Source organism: Hyla sarda, chromosome 7 (assembly GCF_029499605.1).
Source record: "Hyla sarda isolate aHylSar1 chromosome 7, aHylSar1.hap1, whole genome shotgun sequence".
In the NCBI taxonomy this organism is placed as follows: domain Eukaryota; kingdom Metazoa; phylum Chordata; class Amphibia; order Anura; family Hylidae; genus Hyla; species Hyla sarda.
In genome coordinates this window covers 123,270,353-123,290,406 of record NC_079195.1, presented here as the reverse complement: position 1 = coordinate 123,290,406, position 20,054 = coordinate 123,270,353, and the positions used below count along the sequence as shown (strand labels likewise).

The window sequence follows — 20,054 nt, the reverse complement described above, 5'->3', positions numbered from 1 at the left end:
TTTATGGTAACTTGCATCCTTTCTTGGTGAAAAATCCCAAAATTTGATGAAAAAAATGAAAATTTTGCATTTTCTAACTTTGAAGCTCTCTGCTTGTAAGGAAAATGGATATTCAAAATAAAAAAAATTTGGGTTCACATATACAATATGTCTACTTTATGTTTGCATCATAAAATTTATGAGTTTTTACTTTTGGAAGACATCAGAGGGCTTCAAAGTTCAGCAGCAATTTTCTAAATTTTTCACACAATTTTCAAACTCACTATTTTTTAGGGACCAGTTCAGGTTTGAAGTGGATTTGAAGGGTCTTCATATTAGAAATACCCCATAAATGACCCCATTATAAAAACTGCACCCCCCAAAGTATTCAAAATGACATTCAGTCAGCGTTTTAACCCTTTAGGTGTTTCACAGGAATAGCAGCAAAGTGAAGGAGAAAATTCACAATCTTCATTTTTTACACTCGCATGTTCTTGTAGACCCAATTTTTGAATTTTTGCAAGGGGTAAAAAGGAGAATATTTTTACTTGTATTTGAAACCAAATTTCTCTCGAGTAAGCACATACCTCATATGTCTATGTAAAGTGTTCGGCGGGCGCAGTAGAGGGCTCAGAAGGGAAGGAGCGACAAATGGTTTTTGGGGGGCATGTCACCTTTAGGAAGCCCCTATGGTGCCAGGACAGCAAAAAAAACACATGGCATACAATTTTGGAAACTAGACCCCTTGGGGAACGTAAAAAGGGGTAATGTGAACCTTAATACCCTACAGGTGTTTCACGACTTTTGCATATGTAAAAAAAAAATTTATTTTTTACCTAATATGCTTGGTTTCCCAAAATGTTTACATTTTTAAAAAGGGTAATAGCAGAAAATACCCCCCAAAATTTGAAGCCCAGTTTCTCTTGATTCAGAAAACACCCCATATGGGGGTGAAAAGTGCTCTGCTGGCGCACTACAGGTCTCAGAAGAGAAGGAGTCACATTTGGCTTTTTGAAAGCAAATTTTGCTCTGGGGGCATGCCGCATTTAGGAAGCCCCTATGGCGCCAGGACAGCAAAAAAAACAAAACCACATGGCATACCATTTTGGAAACTAGACCCCTCGGGGAACGTAACAAGGGGTTAAGTGAACCTTTATACCCCACAGGTGTTTCATGACTTTTGTATATGTAAAAAAAAAATATATTTTTTTTACCTAAAATGCTTGTTTTCCCAAAAATGTTACATTTTTAAAAAGGTTAATAGCAGAAAATACCCCCCAAAATTTGTAACACAATTTCTCCCGAGTACGGCGATACCCCATATGTGGCCCTAAACTGTTGCCTTGAAATACGACAGGGCTCCAAAGTGAGAGCGCCATGCGCATTTGAGGCCTAAATTAGGGACTTGCATAGGGGTGGACATAGGGGTATTCTACGCCAGTGATTCCCAAACAGGGTGCCTCCAGCTGTTGTAAAACTCCCAGCATGCCTAGACAGTCAGTGGCTATCTGGCAATACTGGGAGTAGTTGTTTTGCAACAGCTGGAGGCTCCGTTCTGGAAACAGTGGCGTACCAGACATTTTTCATTTTTATTGGGGAGGGGAGGGGGGTTGTATAGGGGTATGTGTATATGTAGTGTTTCTTACTTTTTATTTTGTGGTAGTGTAGTGTAGTGTACCCTGTACGTTCACATTGGGGGGGGGGGGGGGGGGGGACATCCAGCTGTTGCAAAACTACAACTCCCAGCATGTACGGTCTATCAGTGCATGCTGGGAGTTGCAGTTTTGCAACAGCTGGAGACACACAGGTTGTGAAACACAGAGTTTGGTAACAAACCCAGTGTTTTGCAACCAGTGTGCCTTCAGCTGTTGCAAAAGCTACAACCCCCAGCATGTACGGACAGCGGAAGGGCATGCTGGGTCTTGTAGTTATGCAACAGCCGGAGGCATACTACTTTGGCTGGGGATGCTGGGGATTGTAGTTATGCAATAGCTGGAGACACCCTGGTTTGCTACTTAACTCAGTGTGCGTTCAGGTGTTGCAAAACTACAACTCTCAGCAGTCACCGACAGCCAACGGGCATGCTGGGAGTTGTAGTTATGCAACCACCAGATGCACCACTACAACTCCCAGCATGCACTTTAGCTGATTGTGCAAGCTGGGAGTTGTAGTTATACAACAGCTGAAGGTACACTTTTCCATAGAAAAATGTGCCTCCAGCTGTTGCAAAACTACAAGTCCCAGCATGCCCATAAGGGCATGCTGGGAGTTTTGGTGGTCTGCCTCCTGCTGTTGCATAACTACAGCTCCCAGCATGCCCTTTTTGCATGCTGGGAGCTGTTGCTAAGCAACAGCAGGAGGCTGTCACTCACCACCTGCTGCTGCTCCACGATGCCGCCGCACAGGTCAGTCCCTCGCCGCCGCCGTCGCTCCTGGGGCCCCGATCCCAACCTTGACGCCGGGGATCGGGGTCCCCAGCACCCGGGGTCGTCTTCCCGCACCCGCTCACGTCCTCCGGAAGAGGGGCGGAGCGGGTTGCGGGAGTGACACCCGCAGCAGGCGCCCTGATTGGTCGGCCGGTAATCCGGCCGACGAATCAGGGCGATCGTGAGGTGGCACCAGTGCCACCTCACCCCTGCTGGCAATGGCTGTTCGGGGCCATCTGACGGCCCCGATCAGCCAGTAATTCTGGGTCATCGGGTCACTGGAGACCCGATTGACCCGGAATCCGTCGCAGATCGCTGGACTGAATTGTCCAGCGATCTGCAGCAATCGCCGACATGGGGGGGCATAATGACCCCCCTGGGCGATATGCCGGGATGCCTGCTGAATGATTTCAGCAGGCATCCGGCTCCGCTCCAGGTAGCGGCGGGGGCCGGAAATGCTCAGGGCGTATCCATACGCCCTCGGTCCTTAAGGACTTGGAAACGGGGGCGTATGGATACGCCCTATGTCCTTAAGGGGTTAGTCAGTTAAGTATTTATATATATTTTTTTTTTCATATTACCAAAATGATTTATGCTTCCCTTTTATCTCCTCACAAATTAGGAATTGCAAGTCCACGTTATATAAGATGTACTTCATACAACTTTCCGGCCAGTTCAGATATGGCAAAACAGTCCCAAGTTCCACTTGCTGCTGTTATTAAACCTCTGGCAACGTTACCATTGGATGAGGTAAAAATGTGTTTTGTCTTTTTGTAGACTATTTATTTAAACTATTTAAACTGTAGCTTGCAATATACATATAGCACATAGAAGCTGGATTACACAAATTTAGAAGTAGAGCAGGAAAAAACCCTCAGGTATGGCGCTGCAGACTCTTGTAGACAGATGAGGCGGATGCCAAAGGTAATAGGAAAGTCCTCAGCAGGACATTTTATTAAAAAAACAATAAAATGGACAAGATTACGCGTTTCGGGAGGATCCCTCCCTTCCTCAGATCAGGATAAGGACAGTACAAAAATAGCAGGTTTATATAGCCCAAAAATGGGCGCCAAAAACACATGGGAGGAGTAACAATCCAAACTTGAAAATCAAAGTACAGGAACAGAAACAGCACTTACATATAATATACAGTATGAATATACATTAGGAAGCAATACAATTACAACTTGTGGTAATATAAGGTCAGGTTATGTGTTGGACCAAGACTAGCAACTGCTGGAGAATCGCAGTGGGCCGGAAGCTGTCAGCCGCATCATGTGAACAGTGTAAACAAGGCACTTCCTGTGTGAGAAGCACGTCAATAGCAGTGAGCTCTGAAGCCGGGCTGGTTGCCCTGGACGCGTTGCTATGCTAGGAGGTCACATGGTCAGCTCTCTACCAATCAGCTCTGAATGTGGTTTCTCCTTACTTGTGAAGGCTGTGAGGATCGTACTGGCAGAGGACACTGACAGGCTCCTATTCAGTGTAAGCTGTGCCATTATTATCTATATGCAAATAGTGCTGTCAGGGGATACTAGCTGCCTGGTCAGTGTGGGCTGTGAGCACTGTGTATAATAGGATTGCACTGTCAGGGGATACTGACAGTCTCTTAGACACTTCAGGCTATGTGAATCCTGTGAGGATCGCACTGTTAGGGGATAAGCAGGCATGAGAGGGAGACAAGATGTTTATAGAGAACTATACAGGGATATTAGTCTCTTAATCAGTGCAGAGAAGAAGTAAGCACTGCCTGTATAGTGATCACATTGTAAGGGGGAGACTCACATTGTCATAGGTAAAGATGAAGGTGATATGTAAAAGAGGACATGCTGGTGCGGTATTATGATGTGTAACAGCATGGTATAGTATAACCAGGTATTAACTGATAACAAGATTACTATTTTAGTCATGATCGGACCATGTTAGGTATGTGGTATTGATAGGAACTTGTGTAGTGATAACATATGGAGTGATATGCTGTGTCTTAAGGGCCATAATAGGTATATAACCCTATATCAACCATTGGTGTATAATGGATCAGAACACCCTATGTAAACAGTACACTCTTTGTAACCTAGTAAAAATATAAATATGTGCATAGCATTAAGAAATATAAATATGTGCATGGCGTTAAGAAATATGAATATGTGCATGGCGTAAAAAATATATGTATATAAATGGGTCTAGGTACTATAAAACATGTAGTAATGAAAACACATGTATAAATACATATGCACACATGCATATGTGCATGTGTGCATATGTATTTATACATGTGTTTTCATTACTACATGTTTTATAGTACCTAGACCCATTTATATACATATATTTTTTACGCCATGCACATATTCATATTTCTTAACGCCATGCACATATTTATATTTCTTAATGCTATGCACATATTTATATTTTTACTAGGTTACAAAGAGTGTACTGTTTACATAGGGTGTTCTGATCCATTATACACCAATGGTTGATATAGGGTTATATACCTATTATGGCCCTTAAGACACAGCATATCACTCCATATGTTATCACTACACAAGTTCCTATCAATACCACATACCTAACATGGTCCGATCATGACTAAAATAGTAATCTTGTTATCAGTTAATACCTGGTTATACTATACCATGCTGTTACACATCATAATACCGCACCAGCATGTCCTCTTTTACATATCACCTTCATCTTTACCTATGACAATGTGAGTCTCCCCCTTACAATGTGATCACTATACAGGCAGTGCTTACTTCTTCTCTGCACTGATTAAGAGACTAATATCCCTGTATAGTTCTCTATAAACATCTTGTCTCCCTCTCATGCCTGCTTATCCCCTAACAGTGCGATCCTCACAGGATTCACATAGCCTGAAGTGTCTAAGAGACTGTCAGTATCCCCTGACAGTGCAATCCTATTATACACAGTGCTCACAGCCCACACTGACCAGGCAGCTAGTATCCCCTGACAGCACTATTTGCATATAGATAATAATGGCACAGCTTACACTGAATAGGAGCCTGTCAGTGTCCTCTGCCAGTACGATCCTCACAGCCTTCACAAGTAAGGAGAAACCACATTCAGAGCTGATTGGTAGAGAGCTGACCATGTGACCTCCTAGCATAGCAACGCGTCCAGGGCAACCAGCCCGGCTTCAGAGCTCACTGCTATTGACGTGCTTCTCACACAGGAAGTGCCTTGTTTACACTGTTCACATGATGCGGCTGACAGCTTCCGGCCCACTGCGATTCTCCAGCAGTTGCTAGTCTTGGTCCAACACATAACCTGACCTTATATTACCACAAGTTGTAATTGTATTGCTTCCTAATGTATATTCATACTGTATATTATATGTAAGTGCTGTTTCTGTTCCTGTACTTTGATTTTCAAGTTTGGATTGTTACTCCTCCCATGTGTTTTTGGCGCCCATTTTTGGGCTATATAAACCTGCTATTTTTGTACTGTCCTTATCCTGATCTGAGGAAGGGAGGGATCCTCCCGAAACGCGTAATCTTGTCCATTTTATTGTTTTTTTAATAAAATGTCCTGCTGAGGACTTTCCTATTACCTTTGGCATCCGCCTCATCTGTCTACAAGAGTCTGCAGCGCCATACCTGAGGGTTTTTTCCTGCTCTACTTCTAATATTGACTCCCAGGACGACTTGTTTCCTCCTGCAACCCATCGGCATAGCAGCGACTCGTACTACAGTACCCAGATTATATCGTGGGTGATATGCTTTTTTGCATAGATCTCAAGGTGAGCGGCCATCTATAAGCCCCGTGGGGTTCCCCCCCCACCCACCACCCGATCTATTGAGGGTAAATACACGAGGCGCCGTCCGTCGGTCCTTTCTTTTCTTTTCTCTACGGATTACACAAATGATTTTGTACAAGGAGAACAGCTCATGTCTTTCTCCAATGATGGTTGACAAATGTTGGGGCCAGCAGATCTACCAAACGGGTTAAAGGTATACTGAGGAGATGAAAGATCCTCCATTATTTTATGCAAAATTTTTGTCACATTTAAGATATATACTACAGAAGAGTGATAGCATAATTTTTTGGGAGGTCCTGATGTGACATCTGCCTATATATTTTTATAAAACATTGGCTAATCACACAAATTAGATGCATACTAAGCATCTAAGACAGTATTGTACTTGTAGTCTATGAATTCAGTGCCATTGATTGTCTGCCTTATTACTGCATTCTGTCACCAACAAAAACAAATCAGTGGGAAAACAGTTACTGAAACCCCCCCAAATGGGAAAATCAACACCAAAATAAGAAATTGATCAGCAACAAAAAATTATAAAACATCGCTAAACTTTATTAATAATATCATAAGACATACATGTTAAAATGTATTATATTAGCAAGCACAGTGCACAAGGCTGGATAAAATGGCAGAAAAATACAGGCAGAGACAAAAAGTACAAGATAAGGAGATAAGCAACAAAGATCAGAAAGACAAAGTTATAACCAGAGCAGAGCCATGTATTACCTGCACCTACCCCAACGCATGTTTCACCCCAATGTGCTTGACGAAGCCCCCTGACGAAGCGCATTGGCGTGAAACGTGCCTTGGGGCAGGTGCAGGTAATACTTGTCTTTCTGATCTTTGTTGCTTATCTCCTCAGTGTCCACCTTAATCTAATCATGTTTCCAGGATGTCATATCTGTATTCCTTTATCCTTGTAATGCATGTGGTATAAGCAACTCCTGTCAGTGATCTATATCTTGTACTTTTTGTCTCTGCCTGTATTTTCCTGCCATTTTATCCAGCCTTGTGCACTGTGCTTGCTAACATAATACATTTTAACATGTCTGTCTTATTATATTAATAAAGTTTTGAGATGTTTCATAATTTTGTTTCTGATCAATTTCTTATTTTAGTGTTTATTACTGCATTCATTAAACACATGGCGCATTGACCACTTGTGCCTTATTTACATGTTTAATCAGTGTTTTGCTTCCACTTATTTAAATCAGAAGTGAATGCAAAAAGTATAAATGTTTTTCATTCTAACACATTGTACTGAGAATCCTCTTATGGTTTGACCTTAAACCACTGACAGAATACACAAGTGTGACTGTCGTTCAAAGTTTCTCTCTCTCTACTGTCTGCTGTTTACATTTTACTGCAACCAGCAAGAGCTGCCCATCAAGAGCATGAAATGCAGGCAGATAATCAAGCCACACCTTAGGGTGGTATAGACTAAGACAATCTTAGCACAAACAAACACATAGCAGCCCAACAGGCCAGATACACGGGGGGGTGGGGGGTGTAGGTAAGGACCACAAAAAACCACGAGACCAATACAAATAACAATTCACACGACCCTGAAGAGAAGGAGGGGAAAGGAGACACTAGAAAGAACAAAGAAGGTCACAGGGGTTGGCGATCAGAAAACAGTCACAAGGCTCCCACACTGAGAGAAACAAAGGCGTAGAGTTGTTCAAGGAAGCCGTAAGGCAAGCATGTCAAACTCAAAGGCTAACATGGGCCAAAAAAACAAGGTTTAAGTTTGTGGGCCGCATAAAAAAAAAAAATGCCCTCCCTGCACAACACTCAATGTCCCCTTTGCACAACAACCCATGCCCTCCCTGCACAACACCCCTTTGCACAAGACCCCATGCCCATCCCTGCACAAGACCCCATGCCCCTTGTGCACAAGACCCTGCACAAGACTGTGCAGTATAGTTCCCCCACATTAGGTGCAGTATAGTCCCCCACATTAGGGGTGCTGTACAGTTCCTCCATAGACATACAGCCTTCAGCCATATACAGTGTATGGCTGGAGGCTGTATGCCTTTTTACTGTCCCACTTCAGTGTTCTGATCACCGCTCCTCCGGTCCGGGGTCGCAATCTACTGCTATGGCCTATGGGCCATAGCAGTAGATCCCGGGACCAGAGGAGCGGTGGTCGGAACACCGAAGATGACGTACTGGTGAGTGGTGACTTACCATACCCGCGCGTCCTCCTCACTGCTCCGCTCTTTTCCTATGGGCTCACGCATGGGACGTCAGTGACGTCCCTGCGTGCGCTACCTCCCGCCGGCCCCTGCATTTTTAAAGTTAACGCGGGGCCACAGAGAGGTAACCGGGGCATCCTTGTGTCCTGAATGTGACATGGGCCCCCTGTAGGCACGGGGCCCGGAGCAGGCGTTCCAGGAGCACCAATGATGATCCGGCCCTAACAGTTTGACACACATACCGTAAGGGATTCCAAAGAGCGAATTTTGTGTATACGGGCCAACAAGTCTAATTCAGAAGTAGGAAGGGTCAGCATTTGGCTACATTCATGGAGCATAAATGTTGGCACCCTTGAAATGTTTCAAGAAAATGAAGTATTTCTCACAGAAAAGGATTGCAGTAACACATGTTTTGCTATACACGTTTATTCCCTTTGTGTGTATTGGAACTAAACCAAAAAAGGAGGAAAAGGCAAATTGGACATAATGTCACACCAAACTCCAAAAATGGGCTGGACAAAATTGACACCCTATCAAAATTGTGGAAAAATAAGATTGTTTCAAGCATGTCATGTTCCTTTAAACTCACCTGGGGCAATATAAAAATCACACCTGAAAGCAGATAAAAAGGAGAGAAGTTCACTTAGTCTTTGCATTGTGTGTCTGTGTGTACCACACTAAGCATGGACAACAGAAAGAGGAGAAGAGAACTGTCTGAGGACTTGAGAACCAAAATTGTGGAAAAATATCAACAATCTCAAGGTTACAAGTCCATCTCCAGAGATCTAGATTTGCCTTTGTTCACATCAGTCAGTGCTAGGGCCGCTCAGTTTTTAATTAAGACTATTTAGAAAGTTACTTTGAGTACTAGCTGAGTACCCAGTGTTGCCCGGTTTTTCCTTCCTAATCCTTGTTGCGGAGGTAAATAAACAAAGGAGGAAAAATTTGACTTCATATCCCGTCCTCATATTTTGTTGTCATATCCCGTCCTCCTATTCCGACCTCCCATCCCGTCCTCCTATCCTAACCCGTAATATGTGTACCAGGTATTATTGAAATATCTCCAGCCCTACGGAAGTTATGTGGGATCATACATATCCCATTGATTTGCATGGGACTTTAAACAAAAACCCTGACCCTCACAAATGGGGGGAGTTAAGGGTTAAATTACCTATCCTATATTTTAAGTGGACATATAAGTAACATGTGACCAAGTATTATCTAAATATCTCCAGCCGTTTGGAAGTTATGCATATATTTCCCATAGACTTGTATGGAACTTTAAACAAAAACCCGAACCTGGCAAATGGGGGTAAGTAAGGGTTAAATCACCTATCCTATGTTTGTTGTTGACATATAAGTAACGTATGTGCCAAGTTTCATGCTAATATCTTTAGCCGTTTGGACGTGATGCTGGAACATACACACACATTGAGTTTTTTATATACAGATTTTGCAAACATATCAGCAATAAAAAAAATAATTGCAAACTTGCCTATAGCTTTTAATATATTTTTAGACTTAGTAAGGATCAGTTTATAGGCCTTTATTCTAAATTGTTTCAGTATGTTTTTTTTTTTCCCCTGCTTTTTTTTAGGCCCCTCCTTGTGTGATTGATCATGGTGAGAGTGGACCAGTTCGATGCAACAGATGTAAAGCCTATATGTGCCCTTATATGCAGTTCATTGAGGGTGGGAGGAGATTCCAATGTTGCTATTGCAGTTGTGTCACTGAAGGTGAGTAAACCACACTGTTTTTGTACACATACTTGCTTAAACCCTTAACGACACAGGATGTAAATGTCCTGGTGCGGTGGTACGTAATTCACCAGGATGTAAATTTGCTTCCTGTACAGGACCGTGAGCATCAGAGCTATGCTCGGATCATGTGCGGCCCGCCGGTAATGGCCGACATTCGCGATCGCGCGGATGTCTGCCATTAACCCGTCAGATGCAGTGATCAATACAGATCACGACATCTGCAGGAGTGAGGTCAGGATGCATGATCGGATCGCCCGTAGCGCTACAGCGGTGATCTGATCATCTGTAATGGCGGACGGAGGTCCCCTCCCCTGCCTCCGTCCATCTCCTGGCGTCTTCTGCTCTGGTCTGAGATGCTCTGGTTCTTGCCGATAACACTGATCAGTGCTATGCCCTATACATAGCACGGAACAGTATTAGCAATAAAATGATTGTTATAAATAGTCCACTATGAGGACTATTAAAGTGTGAAAATAAAAGTAAAAAAAATTTGAAAAATCCCCACCACCAATAAAAATGTAAATTGTCCCTTTTTCCCCATTTTACCCCCCAAAAAGTGTAAAAAAAAAAATAAAAAAAATAAATGTTTTTAATAAACATAAACATCGCCGCGTGCGTAAATATCCGAACTATGAAAATATAATTTTAACCCCTTAAGGACATTGCACTTTAGTTTTTTTTCCTCATTAAATGTAAAAAATCATAACCCTTTCAATTCTGCACCTAAAAATCCATATGATGGCTTTTTTTTTTTTTTTTGCGCCACCAATTCTAATTTCTAACAACATCAGTCATTTTACCCACATATCTACGACGAAACGGAAAAAAAATCATTATGTGACAAAATGGAAGAAAGAACGCCTTTTTGTAACTTTTGGGACTTCTGTTTCTACGCAGTAAATTTTTTGGTAAAAATGACACCTTATCTTTATTCTATAGGTCCATACGATGAAAATGATACCCTACTTGTATAGGTTTGATTTTGTATTACTTCTGAAAAAATCATAAATACATGCAGGAAAATGTATACGTTTAAAATTGTCCTCTTCTGCCCCCTATAACTTTTTTATTTTTCCACGTACGGGGCGGTATGGGGGCTCATTTTTTGCGCCATGATCTGAAGTTTTTATCGGTACCATTTTTGTTTATGGTGTAAAAAGTGATCAAAAATACACTATTTTGGGACTTTTGAATTTTTTTGCGCGTACGCCATTGACCTTGCGGTCTTATAGTTCGGACATTTACACACGTGGTGTTACCACATGTTTATTTACAGTTTTTTATTTTTTTTCATGGGAAAAGGGGGTGATTCAAACTTTTATTAGGGAAGGGGTTAAATCATCTTTATTACATTTTTGTTTTCACTTTTTATTTTTTGCAATGTTGTAGCCCCATAGGGGACTATAACATGCAGTACATTGATTCAATATGCCTTTACATTGCAATGCATTGATCAGTGTTATCGGCGGTTCATTGCCGAAGCCTGGATTTCAGGCTTGGAGCAATCAATCGCTGATCAAATGCGCAGGAGGTAGGTAAGGCACCCTCCTGTTATGTTCTAGCTGATCGGGCCATCGCAATTTTACCATGATGGTCCCGATCAGCCTGACTGAGCAGCCGGGAAGCTTTCACTTTAGACGTGGCGATCAACTTTGATCGCCGAGTCTAAAGATTTAATTCCGGACATCTGCCGGAACGGCGATGTCCGGCATTAGCCACGGGTCCTGGCTGCTGATAGCAGCCGGGACCATGCAGCTTCTGAACTCTCTTCATAACCCTCCCATGCCGCAGCGCCGCCATAGCGTTTTGCGGCAAGGGGTTAATTATCCCGTACAGTGAACGGCGTGAACGTTAAAAAAAAAAAAAAAAGCCTCAAATTGCTGCTTTTTTATAACCTTTTTAATCAAAAAATTTATTGAAAGTTTTTATATATGCAAATGTGGTATAAAAAAAGTCTGTCATTAACCCTTTAAGTGCTATGATGACAGCACTTAAGCACCGCATGGTTTGTCCCACTAACTGAACTGCACCCCCACAACATGTATGCAGGGGTCAGATGGGTTTGTTCACCTGCTAGAGGTCTTCTCAGCTGCTCTGTGCGGGTCCTGGCTCCGTTTTGCGGATAGAACCTGCTGAGCTAGGCTCTGTCAGCAGATCGCCGATAACACGGAGTAATGCTATGCAATAGCATCACTTAATTCTGTGTTAGGAATCTGAATGGTGAATGTAAAAATACACTATGAAGACTTAAATAGTATACATAAAAAAAGTTTTCTAAAACACAAGCCCCTCCCCTAATAAAATATTAAACCCTTTTCCTATTTATAAAATCAAAGTGGAAATGTTCTAACTATTAAAACATAATGTTTATGATCCTGTACAGTAAACAGCGTAAACATAAAAAATACCAAAAGTCCAAAATTTATGATTTTTGGTCACATCCCACAAAATTGTAATAAAAAACAATCAAAAAGTCATATATATGCGCAGATCCCAGTGCAAAAAGATGACCCCACATATTGCCCCGTATATGGAAAAATAAACCATAAGGGTTAGAATACATTTTAGACATACCGATTTTGTTTGAAAAGTTTGACTTTTTATAAAAGCTGTACAATAGAAAAGCATGTAAACATACACATCCTTATAATCTTATTGACTGACAGAATAGAGACTTTATTTTTACCATAAAGTGCACTCCATAAAACGTGGCAATAATGCGGGTTTCTTTTCAATTTCATTGGTTGCTGTGAAAAAACAGACAATTGGGGTTTCAGGTAGATTGATAAATCTCCCATGTACGTACATAAACTTGTCCTATCACAGCATAACAAAGGTATTCACCCATCAGTGCCTATAATCCAATCGCTCATAAAGAGATCTAGGGCACTAGCTTATCCGACTGCAAAATTAGTTGCTATCTAAGTGGCGTTAGAGGAACATAGGATTTGTGAAGTAAGTGAAGGTACACTAACCTTCGCTATCAGGCACTACACTGTGAAGTGCATTTAGGTGGGTGTCTTTGAATGAAGATTAACATAAACACTTGGAGACCAGGGATCCTGTGGGATCACTGAAGATGCAATGCACTACTGGTGCCTGAGGAGTTCAGTGGGGATTTTGGATGGCAATTTCCATTTAAAACAATACAAAAATTGGATGGAGTTTGTTAAAAACTCTCGGGACATTTATCTTTGTTTGCTTTGGTAAGCGAGTTCTGTAGGCATTTTTTTCTTGCTTTGGTTTTGTTTATCTATGACTTATTTATTATACTATCACAGGGGGTTGATAAATCCAGAACACCACTGGGAAACACCACCTCCTCTCCTCTGTGTTTATTAAAAGTTTTTTTTTTCCTACTCTTTTTTTTTTTTTTTTTTTCCCTAAACGTACTAAGCAATTTTTTTTTTTTTCCTTCTCATTTTAGATCCGTGTATGCAGAGGACTTTTGTCTTCAGTGGACTATGACAACCAGTGTTTATTTTATTAATAAAAAGCTTAATGAGGGCATGTAGGGGGGAGTTTTTTGGAAAAAATTTTTTTTAAACGTGTTTTTTTAAGTTAAATTTACATTTACTTTCTTTGAAGTGGAAGCTGTCTTATAGACAGAATTCATTAGTAAGCCAGGGCCTAGTGTTGGCCTCAAAACCAGCTAGCGCTAACCCCCCCCAATTATTACCCCATATGCACTGCCACAGGGGTGCCGGAAAGAGCCGCTACCGGTAGGCCCGGAGCGTCAAATGGCGCTCCTGGGCCTAGATGGCAACAGGCTGGCGTTATTCAGGTTGAGCCAGTAACAATGGTCCTCGCCCTCCCTCGTAACGTCAGACTGTTGCTGCTTTGTTGGTATCTGGCTGAGAATGAAAATATGGGGGAACCACACACTTTTTTGAAAATAATGTATAAGTTAATTAAAAAAATATGTGGGGTTCCCGCTATTTTCATTTTCAGCCAGATACCAACCAAGCAGCAACAGCCTGATGTTACCAGGGTGGGCGAGGACCATTGTTACTGGCCCTCCCCAGCCTAAATAACGCCAGCCTGTGACCGCCTAGGCCCAGGAGCGCCATTTTTGACACTCCGGGCCTGTTGGCTCTTCCCGGCACCCCTTTGACGGTGGGTACCGGGGTAATAATTTGGGGTTAGCGCTAGCTGTTTTTGTAACAGCTTCCACTACTAAGCCTGTAAAGTAAATAAAAATAAAAAAAACACTTTTAAAAACTTTTATTCCAATAAACACTCCGCCCACAAGCTCTCGTTAACCATTTTATTATAAAAAATTTTAAAAAAAGTGGGTCATCATTTTAGTTCTCCGAAACCAAAGTAGTCCTCTGCATAAACGGATCTGAAATAAGAAAAAAAAACACAAATATGTTAGTACATTTATAGGGCTCTCCCCTGGGGAGAACACCCATAGAGCAGTGTTTCCAAACAGGGAGCCTCCAGCTGTTGCTAAATTACAACCCCCCGTTATTTCCAGACAGCCTTTAGCTGTCTAGGAATGATGGGTGTTTTAATTTAGTAACAGTGAGCCTCCAGTTTAGCAACATCTGGAGTCTCGCTGTTCCTAAACTAAAAATCCCATGATAGGAGTTGTAGTTTAGGAACAGTGAGACTCCAGCTGTTGCTAAACTACAACTACCATGATGGGAGTTGTAGTTTAGCAACAGCTGGAGACACCCCATTTCTATACTACAACCTCAATGACGGGAGTTGTAGTTTAGAAACAGCTGGAGGCACCCCGTTTCTAAACTACAGCGTCCATGATGTGAGTTGTAGTTTAGAGAAAGTTGGAGGCACCCTGGTGTTAAAATGCCAGCCGCATCTACCACCAGCCCGCTAGCTGTTGCAAGACTACAACTCCCAGCATGGCCTTACAGTAAGGACATGCTGGGAGTTGTACACTGCTCAAAAAAATAAAGGGAACACTAAGATAACACATCCTAGATCTGAATGAATGAACTAATCAATGTAAATCATATTTATCAACCCATGGAGGTCTGGATATGGAGTCACACTCATAATCATAGTGGAAAACCACACTATAACGCTGATTTAACTTTGATGTAATTTCCTTAACCCCCTAAGGACCAAGCCCATTTTGACCTTAAGGACCAGGCCAATTTTATTTTAGCATTTTCGTTTTTTCCTACTAGTCTTCTAAAAATCATAACTTTAGTTTTCCTGTAACCAGTTTTCCTGCGTAATGACGTCACAAATTTTACCATAAAATGTATGGCGCAAACAAAAAATACTACGTGTGTGGGGAAATTAAAAAGAAAACCACAATTATGCTAATTTTGGAAGGTTTCATTTTCACGCCGTACAATTTATGGTAAAAATTACATTTGATTTTGAGTCAATAAGATTAAAATGATACCCATGATTACATACTTTTCTATTATTGTTGCGCTTAGAAAAAATCGCAAACTTTTTAACCGAATTAGTAAATTTACAATCCTCCTAATTTGACGACCTATAACTTTTAAATTTTTCCATATAAGCGGCGACATGAGGGCTCATTTTGTGTGCCATGATCTGTTCTTTTTATTGATACCACATTTGTGTATATAAAACTTTTATACATTTTTTTTATTTTTTTGAATAAAATATGACAAAAAAAGCAGCAATTTTGCACTTTTTTTTTACTTTTACGCCTTTCACCGTATGGGATCAATAACATTATATTTCAATAGTTCGGAAATTTACGCACGCAGCAATATCAAATATGTGTATTTTATTTTTTTACACTTTATCGTGGTAAAATGGGGGAAAAGGACATTTAACATTTTTATTGGGGGCAGGGATTTTTCTAATTTTTATTCTTTATATATATATATATTTTTTTTTTTTAATTTTATTTTTACACTTTAATAGTCCCCATATGGGACATTTTTATAGCAATCCTTTGATTGCTAATACTGTTCAGTTCTATGTATAGGGCATAGCACTGGTCAGTGTAATCGGTCATCTGAGATCGAGCAGACCAGAGCAGAAGACCCATGGAATGCGGTGGAGGCAGGTGAGGGGACCTCCGTACGCCATTCTAGATGATCAGTTCACCGCGGCAGCGCTGCGGGCGATCTGATCATCCATATTTCTGACCACACTCCCGCAGATGCCGTGATCTGTATTGATCACGGCATCTGAGAGGTTAATGTCGGGCATCCACGCGATCGCGGATGTCAGCCATTACCGGCGGGTCCCTGGCTGCGATCAGCAGCCAGGACCAGCCGCGCATGATCGAAGCATCGCTCCGATGCTCGTGGTCATGTACAGGACTTAAAGTTACGTCCTGGTGCGCTAAGTACCACAGCACCAGGACGGAAATTTAGTTCCTTGGTCGTTAAGGGGTTAAAACAAGTCAAAATGAGGCTCAGTAGTGTGTGTGTGTGTCCTCCCTACAATGCTTGGGCATGCTCCTGATGAGGTGGACAGTTTGTGGTGCAGCATGAGGTTGGTAGATGGAGCGAGACATGGTGTCCCAGATGTGCTCAGGTTTGTGGAAGGGGCGGTCCAGTACATGGCATCAATGCCTTCCTCTTGCAGGAACTGCTGACACACTCCAGCCACATGACGTCTAGCATTATCTTGCAATAGGAGGAACTCGGGGCCGACCGCACCAGCATATGGTCTCACAAGGGGTCTGAAGAGCTCATCTCGGTACCTAATGGCAGTCAGGCTACCTCTGGCAAGCACATGGAGGGCTGTGCGGCCCCCCCCAAAGAAATGCCACCCCACACCATTACTGACCCACCACCAAACTGGTCATGCTGGAGGATGTCGCAGGCAGCAGAATGTTGTCCACGGCGTCTCCAGACTCTGTCACATGTGCTCAGTGTGAACCTGCTTTCATTTGTGAAGAGCACAGTGCGCCAGTGGCAAATTTGCCAATCTTGGTGTTCTCTGGCAAATGCCAAACTTCCTGCACGGTGTCGGGCCCTCATACCACTCTCATGCATCTTTTTCTGTCCATTTGAGTGAACATATGTACATTTGTGGCCTGGGAGAAGCACTGCAGGGTTCTGGCAGTGCTTCTCCTGCTCCTGCTTGCACAAAGGCAGAGGTAGCAGTCCTGCTGCTGGGTTGTTGCCCTCCTACGGTCTCCTCCATTTCTCCTGATGTACTGGCCTTTCTCCTGGTAGCGAATCCATGCTCTGGACACTACGCTGACAGACACAGCAAACCTTCTTGCCACAGCTCGCATTGATGTGCCATCCTTGATGAGCGGCACTACCCGAGCCACTTGTGTGGGTTGTAGATGCCGTCTCATGCTACCACTAGAGTGAAAGCATAGTCAGCATTCAAAAGTGACCAAAACATCAGCCAGGAATTATAGGAACTGAGAAGTGGTCTGTGCTCACCACCTGCTGAACCACTCCTTTATTGGGGGTGCCTTGCTAATTGCCTATAATTTTCACCTGTTGTCTGTTCCATTTGCACAACAGCATGTGAAATTGATTGTCAATCAGTGTTGCTTCCTGAGTGGACAGTGGGATTTCACAGAAGTGTGATTGAGTTGGAGTTACATTGTGTTGTTTAAGTGTTCCCTTTATTTTTTTCAGCAGTGTAGTTGCAACTCTTGGGCGGGTCTTTGCTACAGGCCAGTGGCCAAGGCAGCGGAGCCAGCCAGTTCCAAAAATATGAAACTACACTGTAATTTCATATTTCCCAGGCGGTGCCGTGATTGGCCGGTTGGTCTCGGCTAATCACGGCACCACCCGGCAAATATGAAACTACAGTGGAGTTTCATATTTCTAGAAGTCCTCTGCTGTCCTCATCTCATCCTCCCCTGTAATCTTAACCAGCCGCCGCTGCTCATCTCCCCCTGCTTCCGCTGCCGCTGCTCATCTCCCCCTGCCGCTGCTCATCTCCCCCTGCCGCTGCTCATCTCCCCCTGCCGCTGCTCATCTCCCCCTGCCGCTGCTCATCTCCCCCTGCCGCTGCTCATCTCCCCCTGCCGCTGCTCATCTCCCCCTGCCGCTGCTCATCTCCCCCTGCCGCTGCTCATCTCCCCCTGCCGCTGCTCATCTCCCCCTGCCGCTGCTCATCTCCCCCTGCCGCTGCTCATCTCCCCCTGCCGCTGCTCATCTCCCCCTGCCGCTGCTCATCTCCCCCTGCCGCTGCTCATCTCCCCCTGCCGCTGCTCATCTCCCCCTGCCGCTGCTCATCTCCCCCTGCCGCTGCTCATCTCCCCCTGCCGCTGCTCATCTCCCCCTGCCGCTGCTCATCTCCCCCTGCCGCTGCTCATCTCCCCCTGCCGCTGCTCATCTCCCCCTGCCGCTGCCGCTGCTCATCTCCCCCTGCCGCTGCCGCTGCTCATCCTCCGCTGCCGCTGCTCATCCTCCGCTGCCGCTGCTCATCCTCCGCTGCCGCTGCTCATCTCCCGCTGCCGCTGCTCATCTCCCCCTGCCGCTGCCGCTGCTCATCTCCCCCTGCCGCTGCCGCTGCTCATCTCCCCCTGCCGCTGCTCATCTCCCCCTGCCGCTGCCGCTGCTCATCTCCCCCTGCCGCTGCCGCTGCTCATCTCCCCCTGCCGCTGCCGCTGCTCATCTCCCCCTGCCGCTGCTGCTGCTCATCTCCCCCTGCCGCTGCCGCTGCTCATCTCCCCCTGCCGCTGCCGCTGCTCATCTCCCCCTGCCGCTGCCGCTGCTCATCTCCCCCTGCCGCTGCCGCTGCTCATCTCCCCCTGCCGCTGCCGCTGCTCATCTCCCCCTGCCGCTGCCGCTGCTCATCTCCCCCTGCCGCTGCCGCTGCTCATCTCCCCCTGCCGCTGCCGCTGCTCATCTCCCCCTGCCGCTGCCGCTGCTCATCTCCCCCTGCCGCTGCCGCTGCTCATCTCCCCCTGCCGCTGCCGCTGCTCATCTCCCCCTGCCGCTGCCGCTGCTCATCTCCCCCTGCCGCTGCTCATCTCCCCCTGCCGCTGCTCATCTCCCCCTGCCGCTGCCGCTGCTCATCTCCCCCTGCCGCTGCCGCTGCTCATCTCCCCCTGCCGCTGCCGCTGCTCATCTCCCCCTGCCGCTGCCGCTGCTCATCTCCCCCTGCCGCTGCCGCTGCTCATCTCCCCCTGCCGCTGCTCATCTCCCCCTGCCGCTGCTCATCTCCCCCTGCCGCTGCTCATCTCCCCCTGCCGCTGCTCATCTCCCGCTGCCGCTGCTCATCTCCCGCTGCCGCTGCTCATCTCCCGCTGCCGCTGCTCATCTCCCCCTGCCGCTGCCGCCGAAGCTCATCTCCCCCTGCCGCCGCCGCCGCCGAAGCTCATCTCCCCCTGCCGCCGCCGCCGCCGAAGCTCATCTCCCCCTGCCGCCGCCGCCGCCGAAGCTCATCTCCCCCTGCCGCCGCCGCCGCCGAAGCTCATCTCCCCCTGCCGCCGCCGCCGCCGAAGCTCATCTCCCCCTGCCGCCGCCGCCGCCGAAGCTCATCTCCCCCTGCCGCCGCCGAAGCTCATCTCCCCCTGCCGCCGCCGAAGCTCATCTCCCCCTGCCGCCGCCGAAGCTCATCTCCCCCTGCCGCCGCCGAAGCTCATCTCCCCCTGCCGCCGCCGAAGCTCATCTCCCCCTGCCGCCGCCGAAGCTCATCTCCCCCTGCCGCCGCCGAAGCTCATCTCCCCCTGCCGCCGCCGAAGCTCATCTCCCCCTGCCGCCGCCGAAGCTCATCTCCCCCTGCCGCCGCCGCCGCCGAAGCTCATCTCCCCCTGCCGCCGCCGAAGCTCATCTCCCCCTGCCGCCGCCGAAGCTCATCTCCCCCTGCCGCCGCCGAAGCTCATCTCCCCCTGCCGCCGCCGAAGCTCATCTCCCCCTGCCGCCGCCGAAGCTCATCTCCCCCTGCCGCCGCCGAAGCTCATCTCCCCCTGCCGCCGCCGAAGCTCATCTCCCCCTGCCGCCGCCGAAGCTCATCTCCCCCTGCCGCCGCC

General features: G+C 45.6%; 1 protein-coding gene across 5 annotated transcripts in view; it reads left to right on the top strand.

Annotated features, from left to right (window-relative positions):
• The window catches only part of SEC24C (SEC24 homolog C, COPII coat complex component), a 115,957-nt gene that overhangs the window by 82,238 nt on the left and 13,665 nt on the right, over positions 1–20,054 (top strand). For all 5 annotated transcript variants that reach the window (XM_056530663.1, XM_056530666.1, XM_056530665.1 and 2 more), the window contains 2 exons: positions 3,028–3,155; positions 9,979–10,117. In XM_056530663.1, coding sequence (XP_056386638.1) covers positions 3,028–3,155; positions 9,979–10,117 — 267 coding nt within the window. The remainder of the gene's footprint in view (positions 1–3,027; positions 3,156–9,978; positions 10,118–20,054) is intronic.